At 37.8% G+C, this 14,850-nt stretch overlaps 9 protein-coding genes across 9 annotated transcripts; 4 read left to right on the top strand and 5 right to left on the bottom strand.

Moving 5' to 3' along the window:
* Nucleotides 1-111: 111 nt before the first annotated feature.
* ALG1 (chitobiosyldiphosphodolichol beta-1,4 mannosyltransferase) lies at nt 112-1,641 on the bottom strand (the record flags this gene model as incomplete). Its single annotated transcript, XM_003678074.1, has 1 exon — nt 112-1,641. One exon carries the CDS (start codon nt 1,639-1,641, stop codon nt 112-114), a length of 1,530 nt encoding a protein of 509 aa, XP_003678122.1.
* Nucleotides 1,642-1,747: 106 nt separating this feature from the next.
* CMD1 (calmodulin) lies at nt 1,748-2,191 on the top strand (the record flags this gene model as incomplete). The annotated part of the gene is made up of 1 exon (XM_003678075.1): nt 1,748-2,191. One exon carries the CDS (start codon nt 1,748-1,750, stop codon nt 2,189-2,191), a length of 444 nt encoding a protein of 147 aa, XP_003678123.1.
* Nucleotides 2,192-2,360: 169 nt separating this feature from the next.
* Nucleotides 2,361-5,465, bottom strand: AIM3 (Aim3p; the record flags this gene model as incomplete). The annotated part of the gene is made up of 1 exon (XM_003678076.1): nt 2,361-5,465. The coding sequence occupies one exon, from the start codon at nt 5,463-5,465 to the stop codon at nt 2,361-2,363; it is 3,105 nt and encodes a 1,034-aa protein (XP_003678124.1).
* Nucleotides 5,466-5,669: 204 nt separating this feature from the next.
* Nucleotides 5,670-6,149, bottom strand: NCAS0I01120 (HesB/IscA family protein; the record flags this gene model as incomplete). Its single annotated transcript, XM_003678077.1, has 1 exon — nt 5,670-6,149. The coding sequence occupies one exon, from the start codon at nt 6,147-6,149 to the stop codon at nt 5,670-5,672; it is 480 nt and encodes a 159-aa protein (XP_003678125.1).
* A 178-nt stretch (nt 6,150-6,327) lies between these two features.
* Nucleotides 6,328-7,050, bottom strand: SND3 (Snd3p; the record flags this gene model as incomplete). The annotated part of the gene is made up of 1 exon (XM_003678078.1): nt 6,328-7,050. The coding sequence occupies one exon, from the start codon at nt 7,048-7,050 to the stop codon at nt 6,328-6,330; it is 723 nt and encodes a 240-aa protein (XP_003678126.1).
* A 449-nt stretch (nt 7,051-7,499) lies between these two features.
* VID24 (glucose-induced degradation complex subunit VID24) lies at nt 7,500-8,570 on the top strand (the record flags this gene model as incomplete). Its single annotated transcript, XM_003678079.1, has 1 exon — nt 7,500-8,570. One exon carries the CDS (start codon nt 7,500-7,502, stop codon nt 8,568-8,570), a length of 1,071 nt encoding a protein of 356 aa, XP_003678127.1.
* Nucleotides 8,571-8,715: 145 nt separating this feature from the next.
* YMC2 (organic acid transporter) lies at nt 8,716-9,690 on the bottom strand (the record flags this gene model as incomplete). Its single annotated transcript, XM_003678080.1, has 1 exon — nt 8,716-9,690. The coding sequence occupies one exon, from the start codon at nt 9,688-9,690 to the stop codon at nt 8,716-8,718; it is 975 nt and encodes a 324-aa protein (XP_003678128.1).
* A 368-nt stretch (nt 9,691-10,058) lies between these two features.
* On the top strand, nt 10,059-10,526 carry NCAS0I01160 (uncharacterized protein; the record flags this gene model as incomplete). The annotated part of the gene is made up of 1 exon (XM_003678081.1): nt 10,059-10,526. One exon carries the CDS (start codon nt 10,059-10,061, stop codon nt 10,524-10,526), a length of 468 nt encoding a protein of 155 aa, XP_003678129.1.
* A 1,877-nt stretch (nt 10,527-12,403) lies between these two features.
* On the top strand, nt 12,404-14,698 carry EXO84 (exocyst subunit EXO84; the record flags this gene model as incomplete). The annotated part of the gene is made up of 1 exon (XM_003678082.1): nt 12,404-14,698. The coding sequence occupies one exon, from the start codon at nt 12,404-12,406 to the stop codon at nt 14,696-14,698; it is 2,295 nt and encodes a 764-aa protein (XP_003678130.1).
* Nucleotides 14,699-14,850: the final 152 nt, after the last annotated feature.

Consider the following 14,850-nt stretch of genomic DNA (forward strand, 5'->3'; position numbering starts at 1 on the left):
ATTAACAAACTACATAGCATCATTATTTCTTTTCTTACATTATTAGTACTACTACTGGCATAAGGTAAATTAGAAGAAAAAAGGGGACAAGTTACTGTCTTACCTACGCTCTCAATGTACAATTTTCAATTCCTTCATAGATCTTTCCCAACTTGAGTTCCATCTACTTCTCGATTCTTCTTCTGCCCCGTTCCTTAATTTTTTATAGAGGTCTTGATCTTTCATGGCAAATATTAACGATTCGTGTAGTTCCCTTCTATCTGAAAACTTCAACCCATTAATTTCATGGGTGACTAACTCATTCAATACAGGATAATCCATTGCAAGGACAGGTAACCCAGATCCGAACATGTCCAGTATTTTCATTGGTAAGTCGAGACCTGAGCTTGAAGTATGTAAAGAGACACCATAATCACATAATCGTAATAATTTTGGATAATCTTCTGCGGTTAACCATACAAACTCAACATGACAACGATCCCATTGTCTCTCCTCCGCTACTTGTTTAACAAAATGCTCCTTTAAAGGTCCCTTCCCGGTGATAAAACACAAAATTTTTGGCAAGTTCGTATCAAATTTTAAATATGAATTTTCATAGATTTTTAAAGCACCCAGTAAGATTCCAATATCCTCATCGGGTGTAAATGAAGTTGATGTCACAATAATCTTGTCACCCTTTAGCAAATCGAAATCTTCTGGAATGTAATCTTTAATAAACTTTTCCGTATGTATTAATTTCATTCTTTCCTCATCAGTTACATTCAATGGAGTAAATTGTGCTGCTGGTCTATCATAAAGAACAGTGCACGAATCAGCCTTCAATCTGAACGTACTTACCAAATATTCTTTCATAGCTTTTGTAACTGTAAGATTGTAATCAGCAAACTTACTAAACATAAATTCAATAGTAAATGAAATTAACACAAGTGGGTGATAAAATTTACCGTGAAATTTTAGTTGTAGTATGGAAAATGCCAAATTATGCCAATCAATGATCAATTTACAGCGTGTGACCAACTTATAACAGACAGCAATAGGTAGAATTGGAATACTTGGAGGATTTTGTAAAAGTATATAATCACTTCCTCGCAATTCCCATAGCTGTTTAATAATTACACCAACTTGGAAAAGCACCTTTTGAACCATCAATATTATGGATCTATCTCTGCCCTTACCAAAGACAGGGATTTCATGAATAGTAACATTAGGAGAATCTATGAGACTAATGGGAACCTCGCTCTCTATATAGCCACATAATTCCACTTCCCATCCCAAATCAGCAAAGCTCAATGTGTGGTAACATATTCTTGGTGAATGACCAATATCTCCTAGTACATATATGATGATTCTCTTCTTCGTAGATTTAGTACCATTTATAAGGTAGGGAACTATAAAATAGGCTAACAATGGTGTCACTAGATACAATAAGATTAACCACCATAACCATGTGGGAATTATATTCAGTGAAAAGATACTCATTGTCTCGATTGACTTGCTAACTTGTAGAGAACCGTTATACCAACTAACCAGCCATACAAGCTTCATCACCACCTTATAATTTTGACGAAAAGATAACCCGGTTCTTGAATTTTTCGAAATTTCATCTTTTGCTAAAAAAAGACAATATTGCCAAATAACCATAGAGATTTATGGTTATACCTTGATTTCAACATACTAAATAAGACACACAAAGGCGATCTTCATCTGAACGTGCTACCGCAAAACCGTGTCCATACCAATAAATAACATGTCCTCAAACTTGACCGAAGAACAAATTGCAGAATTTAAGGAGGCTTTCGCCCTATTCGACAAAGATAACAACGGATCCATTTCATCTAGCGAATTAGCTACTGTAATGAGATCCTTAGGTTTATCACCAAGTGAAGCTGAAGTTGCTGATCTGATGAATGAAATCGATGTTGATGGAAACCATAAGATTGAATTCAGTGAATTTTTGGCTTTGATGTCGCGTCAAATGAAATCTAATGATTCTGAACAAGAGTTATTAGAAGCCTTTAAAGTTTTTGATAAGAACGGTGATGGGTTAATTTCTGCTGCTGAATTGAAACATGTCTTGACTTCCATCGGTGAAAAGTTGACTGACGCTGAAGTGGATGAGATGTTAAGAGAAGTTAGTGATGGCTCTGGTGAGATTAATATTCAACAATTTGCTGCTTTATTATCTAAATAATACCTGATACTCAAAAATCTTTGCTGCACTACCCTTATAAAATATGTACTATTGTATTAAGACTAACTTAACTTAATGTAGAAAAAAATAAGTAAAAAATAAATAAAATTTATGAAACACAGAATAATGTAGATAAATATATATACATAGTGGTACAGGGTCCATTTGTCTATTTATGTAGTCTATCTTTCTCCTGAGGGACAGCGTTTTTCAGGTATCTTTCAAATGGATTTAAGTCATTAATGTCGTCATCGTCATCTTGGTCATTAGGGGCCCCAACATCTGTTTTACTTTCTATCAAGGAACTTCTCTTCTTTGGAACTGGCTGTGGCGTTGGTTTTAGTACATCCTTCTTTCTAGGAACAGGAGGTGGATGAGGATGGGAAAATTTCCCATTCGTTTTCTTTAAAGTTAGGTGAGTCAATTCCGTGCTGATATCACCAATCTCGAGAATACTTGAGGACTTAGAAGGAGTTTTACTGTTATCAATGGAAGTCGCTTGCGAAGCAACAGAAGTTGAGGATAAATTTTTTGGTTTAGGTTTAACTTTTGGAGGTGCATGTTTCTTTTTTAAATCCATAGTATAATCTCCTCTTGAAGTAAATGAATCAGACGTCTTTGTTCTTCGAGTTGGAAAAGGAGGAGAGCTGTCATTAGCATCAAAAAACTCGTCTTCGTCCTCTGGGATTAATTTTTTTCTTGGAGTTTTTGGTGGGGGTGCAAAGGAAGCAATGGGCATAGGTGGTTTAACAATGAAGTTGCCATGTTTTATGTCACCATTTTCTGGTTCGTTCGATAACTTTTGTTCAGCATGGTGTTCTTTCGCGGAGCCCCTAATTACTTCATGCTTTACATCTGAAGTATTTGAGAGTTCTTTTGAACTACTTGAAGTATCAACATGTCTAAATGGTCTTGGGGGTGCCTGGAAACTTGATACGGGAAGGTCATTATGAAGTTCAATCTGACCTCTCTGTAAGGGCTTTTCGACAAGTTTAGAAGTTGAAGAAGAAGAAGAAGAAGAAGATGGTAAGGTGGTTGGTACAGGTGCCCCTATGTTCTTTTTCTTCGGAACAGGTGGTGGGATCGATGTCTTGATGTCCTTTCTTTGCCATCTTTCATTGTTTGGTTCTGGCTGCTTTGGTTTCTCTTCTTGGCCAGGGTGTCTGAACGGTCTCGGTGGTGCCTGGAAACTTGAAACTGGAAGATCAGCTTGTACCTCAATTTGTCCTCTTTGAAGAGCAGCATGAGGTTGAATTTTTGGTACTTCTGATGTTACGATTGGTTGTGACGGAATGCTACTACTTGTAGGCTTCCTCATTGGTGCAGGTGGGGGTACATTCCGAGCACCTTGGGCAGATGTTTCAGATTTGGAGGTTGAATTGGGAACATGGGAGGGATGCTCTTCATGGTGTCCTCTAAATGGTTGAGGTGGGGGAGGTAAATCTACAGTGACATTATAACTACCAAGGATTGCTGCTCTCGGAATTTGTTCCTTTGCAGATGTCTCACTATTGTAACTTAGAGAAGACTGGAAAGATGAGTTTGTTTCTGTCTTGGATAGAGACTTTCTCGTACTACCCAATGATTCATTAGTTTCTCTTCTGGGCACTGGCGGTGGTGCCTCATTCAGAGTTGTTTCAGGATGAGCAGGTAGGAAGTTAATTGGCTTGCTTTGATTATGTATATCGTTAATGTTATGCCTGAACGGTTTAGGTGGAGGAGGTAAATCTATCTTTGCATCGTAGCTTCCAACAATTGCGGCTCGTGGCTGTTGGTCTTTCTCCCTCATTGGTTCAGTATTTTCTTGTTGTTTGGTTTCATCTTCAATTTCGTTTAAAGTATTATCAGTCATTACAATAGCATTGTTAGAACGACAATGGGAAGAATTTGAATTCACTAAAGATGGTCTCTTTGGTGGCAAATTTTTACCTCTATCTCTATGTGTTGGTGGAGGTGTTAATTCTGTAAGTGGGAGTTCTGAAATTTTTGGTTTAGCTGCAACGGGATTATTTTCTGGATTGGTTAAATCAAATGGTCTTACTTCAAAATGTGGAGTTGAAGAATTGTTGCTCTGCATTCCAAGTGGTGGTTGCATATGATCATTAGTAATTTCGTTTGTTGAGAATGAAGATGTGCTTGAACCTGGCGGTTGTGCGACATTTCTTCCTGGAATTGATGGTCCTTGTTGATTCATTCCTGGGGATGGTAAACCTGGTCTTGCGAATTCTTGATTCTGGTTATATTGTGATTGTTGTGTAGGTAGCGGCATTCCAGCTCTAGGAACCTCATTATTTTGGAAAGAATTGTCCTGTGAAACAGGCGTAAAAGTTTGTTGGAGCTGCTGATTCAATTGTTGCTGGAAATTCTGTTGCATTGGTACCTGTTGCTGTGGTTGTTCTTGTTGTGGTTGTATGGGTTGATTTAATTGCCCATCTGATTGTGGCTGGTTAGGTTGACCATAGACGTTCTGCTGAGGTTGTGATTGTTGTGGCTGTTGCTGGAACTGAGGTTGCTGCTGAAATTGAGGTTGTTGCTGTTGTTGTTGGAATTGTTGTGACTGATTCTGTTGCATTTGCTGCGGTTGTTGAAATTGTTGTTGGGACTGGTTCTGTTGCATCATTGGTTGTTGTTCAAATTGAGATTGCGATTGAGATTGATTCATTTGCATCATTGGTTGTTGTTGGAATTGAGGTTGAGATTGGTTTTGCTGCATCATTGGTTGTTGTTGGAATTGAGCTTGTTGTTGGAATTGAGGTTGAGATTGATTCATTTGTTGTTGGAATTGCGGTTGTTGTTGGAATTGAGGTTGAGATTGATTCTGTTGCATCATTGGTTGTTGCTGTTGCTGGAATTGAGGTTGAAATTGATTCATCTGACCCTGATTTTGCTGGTATTGCATTTGTTGCTGTGGGAAAGAACCTTGAGAACTACCATTGGACGATGCATACTGTGCTTGTCCCGGTTTTAAAGGTGGTGGTGGGAATGATCTTGGATCCTTTAAATTTTCCACTCTTGTTGGTTCCGGTTCATAATCACTTTCATCGTCACTACTGTATTCACTTTCACTATCTTTACTCTTCTTCCCATGTTTCCTATGCTTGCGTCTTCCCTTTCCTTGCTTCTTATCTCTTTTATCTTTACTACTCTTGTATTGTTTCTTACCTGCTTGATAACCTGTCTTGGCTACGAATTTGGTCCCCTGGTACCCCATTTTACCAGCGGATACCAGTCCGGACTTGATGGAATCCTTGTTATTCTCCCAGAAGCCACTCATAATACTGTTTTTGTGGTTGGTGTGCTTGATTGGTGTGTTTGCTTGCTTGATTGATCTTGTTCTATTGTCATTTGATCTGAGGGGCGGTTAAGTTTAATTGAAAAATTTAGCAATATAAAAGCCTCAAGAAGGGCGTACATATATAAATACAAAATACGGAAGTATATTATCGTTTCGATCAATAAATAATGGTTGTGGGCACGCTCATTTCTTCACATCTGCATCAAAACTACTGCCACATCCACAACTCGATTTCAAATTCCCATCCTCGATCTTAAATTGTGACCCGATCAATTCCGTAGTGTAATTCAACACGGTATCATTCAATATCTTCAATGAGTTCTCATCGATGATGACTTTGCCGCCATCTGGTGGCATTACATAAACTACACTTTTTATCGTTATTCTCAGCAAACTCATCATCGAGGTTCTTTTAGTTTCTTGCTGGGATTGGTCTGCGGGGATCAAATCCAGATTATACTGGAACCCATGACATCCTCCACTCTCGACTCCGATCTTTAGTACTTCATTGGAGGCCTTGTATATCTCGTTGAGTCTCGATGCTGCTCTTTGAGTTATTTGGATGTTCAAGTCGGGTATCCTGTTGATTATTCTTGTTGGTTGTATGAGTATTGGCTTGGTGGCCAAAGTGGAGTATAGTCGGAGAGCAGAAGATCTGAGCATTGGCCGTCGTTGATTGGGTGAGTGAGTAATTGACAGATGGCAGAAATTTATTTATGACAGTTATGATTCTCGGATCGTCAATTGGAAAATACTTAGTAAGCGTGTGTGACTGATAAAGAACAAACGTTATTTATGTATATGTATATGTATATATAAGTCTATAAGAGAGATAAACTAACTATTCGGCCTTGACACCTTCAGCAGCGACATCGTCATTGATTTCTTCAATCTTTGGCAAATCGTCGTCGACATCAGTACCTGGAGCTTGAGCACCAGTTCCCGCATTCATCAAGTTTTCAAACATGGATGGAGTCTTGAATGGTCTCTTTAATGGGCCGACTGCAGGCTTACCGAACAAATTAATTTGCACTTCGTTATGTTCCAAAGCGGACTTGACGGGGGAGATGGATTGCATGAACAATGGGTTGACGTACCCCATGTAGAAATGCATGAACCCCATCATGGCTAGGGATTGGAAGATACCCTTGATGGCGTTATCGACTTCTCTTAGATCGTATTCCTTGACGGTGGTGACGACGTCGACTTCCTGCTTGGAGGATGGTTCCTTATGTTTGAATTTCAATTCGGTGGTGTCGTTCTTGGCGACGATGGCACGTCTGGCTAGTTGGTAGATACCGAAAGTGATGGCGAAACACACGGCATAGAGGACTCTTATGTAGAAGATGTTTTGCTCGTTTTCCATGTCGATCTTACGGGAAGCTTGCATCATGACCAACATGACGACGATGTTAGTGACTTGAGGGTTCATTGTGTGGGTGTGTGCGAGTGCGAGAGTATGTGCGAGAGTGTGATTGAACTGGATTGAATCAAGTGAGTGAGTGAGTGTTAAAAAGGTGATTGCTGGATTGATGAATGTGTTGGAAAATTGTTCAACGGACATTTTTGCCCTGCTGGGGTTACCCGGGGGGAGAAGTCCAAACCGCTGATTTTTTCTTGCAAAGGCTTGAAGCGATAATCAGTGAATAGCAATAAGAACATCTGATTAGATTGAAAAGATCGAAAAGATCGAAAAGATTGAGTGAGTGGAAGAGACATCCATCAACAAAGAAACTTGGGCGGCTAATTTTTCGTTTCTGGTGATCGGACATTGTTGTCCGCCGGAACGGATCGGGAATTTCCTCTTCTTTTCCTCGAGCCGAGAAAAAGAAACGCACAACAATAGCCTCCCTCGTTCCTTTTTCCGCTGCTGACATGACACATCTCATATCAGTTATCTGCCTGTGACCCCTCAACTATTCATCCATATATAACATAACAATGAAAACTGCACTCCGTTTCGTTAGCGATTCTCCCTCGTAGGACAAACAAACACACGACACCGCACTAGCAATGATCAACGGCAACTCAAAGATACTGGAACCTCCCACGGGGACTCACATCAATAGCACCGATCTGAAGAAACTGAAAAATTCTTCTCCATCACGGGACAATACCAACGAACAACAGCCTGTTGCTCGCTCACCATCCCCGCAACATCTGCACATTGATCTGTCCAAACAGAGATCGTCGTCCCTGTTAAACCGTCACGAATACCTCTCTGATGAAATATACAGATGCGAATCAAATGATTCACTGCCTTCATTACATAATCTGGCGTCATCCTCATCACTCACTCTCAAATCACCATCATCTTCTTTATCTCCTTCGCCCTCTTCTTCTTACAAAAAATACATTAATAACGACAACTCTTCATATTCTCAATCATACAATAACATTCCAAGCGCAACAACAACCAACACAAACTTCCTCACTCCATCAATGAAATTCAAAGGGTTCCAAATGTCAGGGTACAAGAAATACCAAGTAACGGTGACAATAAAGACCGTGAACCTTCCTTCCTCCACACAGGAAACCATCACCACCCAACCTCACATGACAGGCTCCCTCACCATAAAGGGACTCACTTTCCAATACCCGCAAATTACTACATTCTTCCAATCTTTCGCCGTCAATGAAAATTTCCATTTCTTATCCTCGCATTGGGACGCTAATACAAGAGCTCAGCTGCATGATTTACAAAGTAATGATAGGATCGATTTGGAACATTGGTTGAATTTCCCCATCTTTAAACAATTGTTTATGGCGGATGTGGAAGGAGAAGAAACACAAGACCATGAAATTGACTCGTATTTGAAACAGTACTTGAATAATAGATTCATTTTCATGAGATGGAAGGAGAAATTTTTAATCAGGGATGGAGAACATATTGACGATGACGATGAAGATGAAATTAACGGCGCTTCATTCGATGGGTTCTATTACATCGTTCATGACCAAGTGGATGGATCCATTCATGGGTTCTATTACCATAAGGATGCGGAAAAATTCCAACAGTTGGAATTGGTACCCGTGTTCAACGAAAGATCCAGTCATCCAAGTTCCACTTTTGAATTCGCATAACCCAGCAACGATCAACAAGCACTAACATTCTATAGACAAACAACTTTCTGCATATATATTATATTATATTCTATCTATCGACATTATTATCACGTTTTTCAATGAATTCTCTATAAGTTCTTATTTATTGTATTGTACAAATCCCTCAACCAAGTAACCTCATCACCAATTCAAACGTCACAAACGTTGCTCCATTAACTGGTGCAGCTCTTAACATCGTAGGTGCAAACCCTTTAAAGAATGCACTTATACCTTGTTCACGATAAAGATGATTTATCACATTTTTCATGGAATTTTTAAACCTGGGATTTCGTAACGTATCAGTTTGAATCATGGATTTAACTACATCTAATGGATAAATAGCCAACCAAAGTACCACTCCGGAAAGTGACCCATATGAACATAATTTCCAAGACGCAATCTCAGATCTATCTTTCCCCTTCTTAATTTCATTGGCAATTAAAGCTTCATATGTTAAAAAATAGCAACCAAGACCATGTCCTGCTCTCAACATCATGGGCCTTAATCCTCTCATTAGACTCTTCTCCTTAACCAATTTCCTAATACAATCAAGAGGACCTTTAAATTCTCTTTCATTACCATTCCCCGTTTGAGTTTGTAATCTAATTCTAACATGTTCAATGGGTGATGCTAAGAATGAATTCACCACACCACCAGTCAACCCACAAATATAATATTGACCCAATTGTAAAGTCCCATCGCGATGTTGTGTGCCCCTCGACGTATTCCATTCTCTGAAAAATCTCTTCATCGCTTCATTAACACCAAATTGCACAGATACACAAGCTCCTACACCAACAATAGGTATCAAAGACCCCTTATAAAACGCCCAAACACCTTCGTTCTTCACCAATTTCCTAATGATATCCAAAGCACCGACCGATTTCGCTGACGTTTGCATTCTAACTTTCGTAGTGTCGAACGGTTGTCCCACTATCACTTGCGATATACCACCACATGTCCCAGCAAGAATATCCTTCAACACTCGGGTGCTGTCTTTGGCCATTGAGTGCGATGAGCCGTTGTTGTCGTTACCGTTGGAGGCCATCTCGTCGTCGAATTCGTTTATCAGTTGCGGGGATGAGAAGTCTTCAGACATTATTTTTTTTTCCTGTCTTGGTCAATCTGGAAGAGGTTGTTAAATATGTTTGCAATAACGTGACTTTACCTTGTGGGATTGCCAAGATCCAAGCAATGTACGTATGTATACGGATGGGCGGATACGCGTTATTTTTAAAGTACTCGAGAATAAACATGATGTGATGTGTTTAGGGTCATTGGCTCAAGCACAGGTTCAGTGACACCCAGAGAAAACGCCGCAGCGAGCCAAAGAGTCAGCTGGAAAGTTTGTTTGAAAATTTTCTCGATAAGCAAAAACGTTACCCGGTTGAATTTATTTGAAAATACTTTAAGATTATGTAATCTGTGAGCTTACGTAACTTGAGCTCTCATATTGAACGACTATTTATGGAAGAAGATGGTGGAGAATCTCACATTGGCAAAGAAGTCTTAGGTCTATTAACGATAGGACATAAAACCCCAATGAAGAGGAAATGGGCCGAGGAGGAAGTTGTTGGCACAACTGCAGAAGATGAAGACAATGATAATTCTACTTCTCGTATTCTCTGTAACGAACCACCATGTGTAAATAATTTAATACCCTTAGATTCATATCCGTTGCATGTCTCTCAATTTCACGATAATATTTGTACCAAATGTGACGCTAACTTGGTTACTCAATACTTGCTTGAATTACATCTAGTAGAATGTCATAATCCATTTGTTTCATCATCTCACCAACCTCTTCATTGTTTCGAAAAGGATTGTTCACAAGTTTTCCCCACCCAAATGGACCGAATAGATCATTTAAAAAACTTTCATAATTATCCGGACTTTTATAATTTTAATATCATATATACTGGTTACAAACTCTGATTTACCTTTTCAATTAATAGCAATTATCGAACCTTCACCAATAGAATTAGCAACGGTTATAAGATCATTCGATTTATTCCATGATATATCAAAGATACAATCATCAATTTTTTCATTTTGATAGCTACCATACAATGGTATCGTAATGGGTACTACCAACTCTTGCTTCTTATCCCTCTTTAATAATCGTGACACAAACCTCTTTATATCATAAACATTTATTTGACCATTCATGGACCCAATAGCAAATTTATTCTTATCATGAGATATCTTACCACAAATAATTGCATTTCCATCAACCATAGCCATACCAACAAGACAGTTCTCCACTACAGACCAAATTCTCACTGAACCATCCATCGAGGCAGATATTACTAAATCATCATTAATCCAACTTAATGATATTATACTTTGTGAATGTCCATAGAAGCAATTACAACAATTACTCTTTTGACCATGCCATATTCTTATACTATAATCACTATCTGATGACGTCAATAATAATCGGCTGTTGACGTTAAATTCAATACAACTGATCGTTCCCTGATGACCAAGTAATTTACCAATTGGTTTATTATCATCAATAGAATATACTAATATGGATCCATTCACGCCAGGAACTACTAATTTATCCTTATCAACCCATTCGATATCAACACCAAGGGATTCTGTATTATTCTCCAATTTTTGTTCAGGTTCAAAATGTTGTAATATGATACCGTTAATAGCGTTCCACAAGATGGTAATATTATCCAGATCTAATGATATGAAATGTTTAGAATCCTCATTCCATTTAATACTAACGATAGGTGATCTGTGGAAATTGAAAACATTTTGTAATCTCCCATCTTTATTCCATAACCTTAACTCTCCATTTTCCACACTCGTTATAATCAATTCGCCGTCAGGTGACCAACTCAATGCAGTAATCTGATTAGTCTTTCTACCAGTAATACTACTTAATGCAAATGGATGCCTTAATTCAAGGCTACTAATAATTTTCTTATCCTCTTTGTTATATTCAATCATCTTAGCCATAGAATCTTCTTGACCATAAGCTAATAATCTTTCATTTTGCAAATTCCAACTTGAAGTAACAACCTTATTATCCAATGTCTGTACTTCATTCAAAGTTTTGGCAAAAAATGATGATTCTGCACTATCTTCAGTATCGTTGTGTATGCTAATATCTTCAATATCGGCTTTGATTTTGGTGTTTGTTTCTTCCTCGATCCCTGAAGTTGGAATAATGGGTGTATTTATTTCTGATTCTTTCTTTCCCTTTGCCAATCTCTCTTCATATTGACTCTCAGAATCATTCGCAAGTGCAAATCGACCCTTCTTAGCAATCTCAGGGTATTTTTCCAAATCAATCTGTAATGCATTTACCAAATTGAAATTCTCATTAAAATTCTCCATCTCTTCCTTCGTAATGTCACCATTGGATTTAACTAACAGTTCAGATTCAGTATAAAGAATCCCCTTCTGAATTAGGTTTACCAATGAACCCACAGGGACATGCAATTTATATTGTGAATCGAACTCAAGTACTCGGCTCTCTTCTTGTAACGCCAATGTGGTCAATTCATGTCCCGATTCTTGCAGGTATCTCCAGATCAAGTAATTCAGTTCCTCGCTTGATAAACTCATTTCGCTTTATCGCTTATTGGCTTTTATATGCAATTGATTATGTTGCTTCGTTTATTTGTTGTTGATAGTGCTTTCATCATTTTTGAATATGAATAATTTTGAAACTGGAAAAAAAGGCCAGGATCCAACTTTGCAATACTAGGAACATTACATTAAGTGCAATCAAGAAGAACGTAAAGGGTCTTAGCAATTCAATCATAGTTCTAGTGCTCCCATTAACGAATAAAATGGTAGACTTCTCCTTAAGAAAGGCAAGAAATAATTGGAAGAGCTCCAAACTAACTTCCCCTATCAAACAGAAAACGCCAAGTTCCCCCTCCAAGACTCATCATACTCCATCACCGACACCATCATCAAATGATAAACCAAAGAAACGAACTGCAAAGACAAATAAAGGTGCTAATCCATACAGTACCATGCAAATGACGTCCGATTATTCATCCTTACCCACAATGGACTCCAAATCAAAGAACAAAGTCGCTACCTCGATGCAAAGAAGACTTTCTATCCATAATTCTAATTATGTCCCTCCCAAATTGGATTACTCAATGCCATTACCATCTATGTCCCAAATCCCTGAATCGCCTAATAAGTTAGATACCACATCACATATGCAAAAACCCTTGAATACAGGCAGGCCAAAAGAAGCACGGTCATCATTGGCTAAGATTTCACAACCAAAGACACTGAGATCGATATTATCGAATCCCAGTTTTAACGCCAAGAACTTCGTTCATGAGAATTTAAGCGAAGCTAATGCCATTGACATTGATCAATTCACTTCCAATTTGACAAATTTGGCCGAGTACGTAAGTGAAGAGATCAAAAGAAATATTAACGATTCGTACCATGAGATTATGAATGTCAATAAGGATTTGAATGTGGCCATGAACGAATTAAAACAGTTAAGAATTAATATTGTTCAATTAAGTGGTGTTATGGAACAATTTGAGACTCTAGCTCAAAGACGTCTAGATTTGGAATATTCCTCAATGCAAGAACACGAAAATGAAGACGAAGATTTGAATGCGACACAATCACAAAGACGTGGTAACTCTACTTTGTTGCCTCCAATGAAATCAACTACTGATGGGAAGGGGAAATATAGAGATAGAAGTAGTGTAATGATATTGGAGAAGGTTTGGGATGAAGAATTAACAAACTTGTTCAAGAATATCGAAGGCATTCAAAAATTTATTAACAATGATGAGTTTAAGAATAATAGTAAATTAAAGAAGAATGCAAGACATTTATTACTGGAGAGTAATGACTGGATGGAATTGAACGTAAACACTTTAAAGCCTTTCCAAAATGTGAAAATATTCATATTGAACGATTTGATCCTAGTTGTTGCGGGGAAGCATGGAAGAGACCTGATTAAACAAAATGAGTTTGTTGTGAGTCAATGTGTTCCTCTTGGTAACGTAGTAGGTGTAACCAAGGATAAAATGATTCGTAACAGATTATATTTTGATTTTGGGAACGGAAATCATTGTCTATATGAAAACAGAACCGAAGAAGAGTGTGATAAAGTGATGGATCGTGTTAGAAAGGCCAAAGATGACCTGTGTGATATTTTCCAAACAGAACAAGAAAATTCAAGAAAGATTAGAGAATCATTTAAATATTTACAATCTCAGAATCAACAGACACCTTCAGGGAATAAAGATATGAATAAAAGTCCAATGAAGAGTCAAAGACGAAGTCTTGGAATGACACCTCATAGGATGAACAGCTTGGCAACCAATTCAAATAATGTTACATCAACGGAACAGTTTTTCCTACAGACATTATCATTTTCTATGCATTCAAGAACAAGATCACATGACATGAATTCCATTTCCAGGAAACTAAAAAAACTTGACGATTCCATTGAAGAGGTGGATATTGAACTAACACGACTCAAGTTTGATATTGCAGTTGATACTCTATTGGATATTGAATCACAGTTAACCGAAATATTTGATAAGATCAATGATGAAGACTTAATGTTGCATAAACTAATATCTTTAAAAGTAGATCAAAGACGTGAATTAATCATTTCCAAACTATCTCAAAATATTTTATTCAGTAACAATGAAATTTCACAATTGATGACAAATTTGAAAACAATGATAAAATTGGGATTGCCGGAACAAAGTCTTGATCTTTTCCTAACGAATAGATCGAATTTGATTCAAGATTTAATTTTACAGATTGGCTCTTTTGATAATTCCACCAATTACTTAACGCAATTGGCAGTGATAAGGTTTCAAACAATGAAACAAACCGTATTAAATTTTGAACAGATCTTTCAGAAACTCTGTAGCAGTAAAATTTCGTCCATCCTGGTCAGTTGGTGCAATGAAGAAGTGGATAAATATTTTCGACTGGTGGACCAACAGCTACTCAACGATGAAAATTTATCTATAGAATCCATCAAAGCCTCGCGTAAACAGTTGGATGATCTAAAGTCAGTAGGCTTAGACTTTGTCTACAAGTTGGATGAATTCATCAAATCAAATAGTAGTAGAATCGGTTAGATAAATAATCGTGCGACACGACAGCGCTTAATGAAATTTCTAGAACATACTGGAATTTTTTTTATCGATGAGCTCAAGTGTTTCTTATATATCTTTAAAGTATAAGAAACTTAGTTAAATAGAGTGGGTAACTCGATTAAGAATATATACTC

The sequence above is a fragment of the Naumovozyma castellii genome, chromosome 9, assembly GCF_000237345.1.
Source record: "Naumovozyma castellii chromosome 9, complete genome".
Taxonomy (NCBI): Eukaryota; Fungi; Ascomycota; class Saccharomycetes; order Saccharomycetales; family Saccharomycetaceae; genus Naumovozyma; species Naumovozyma castellii.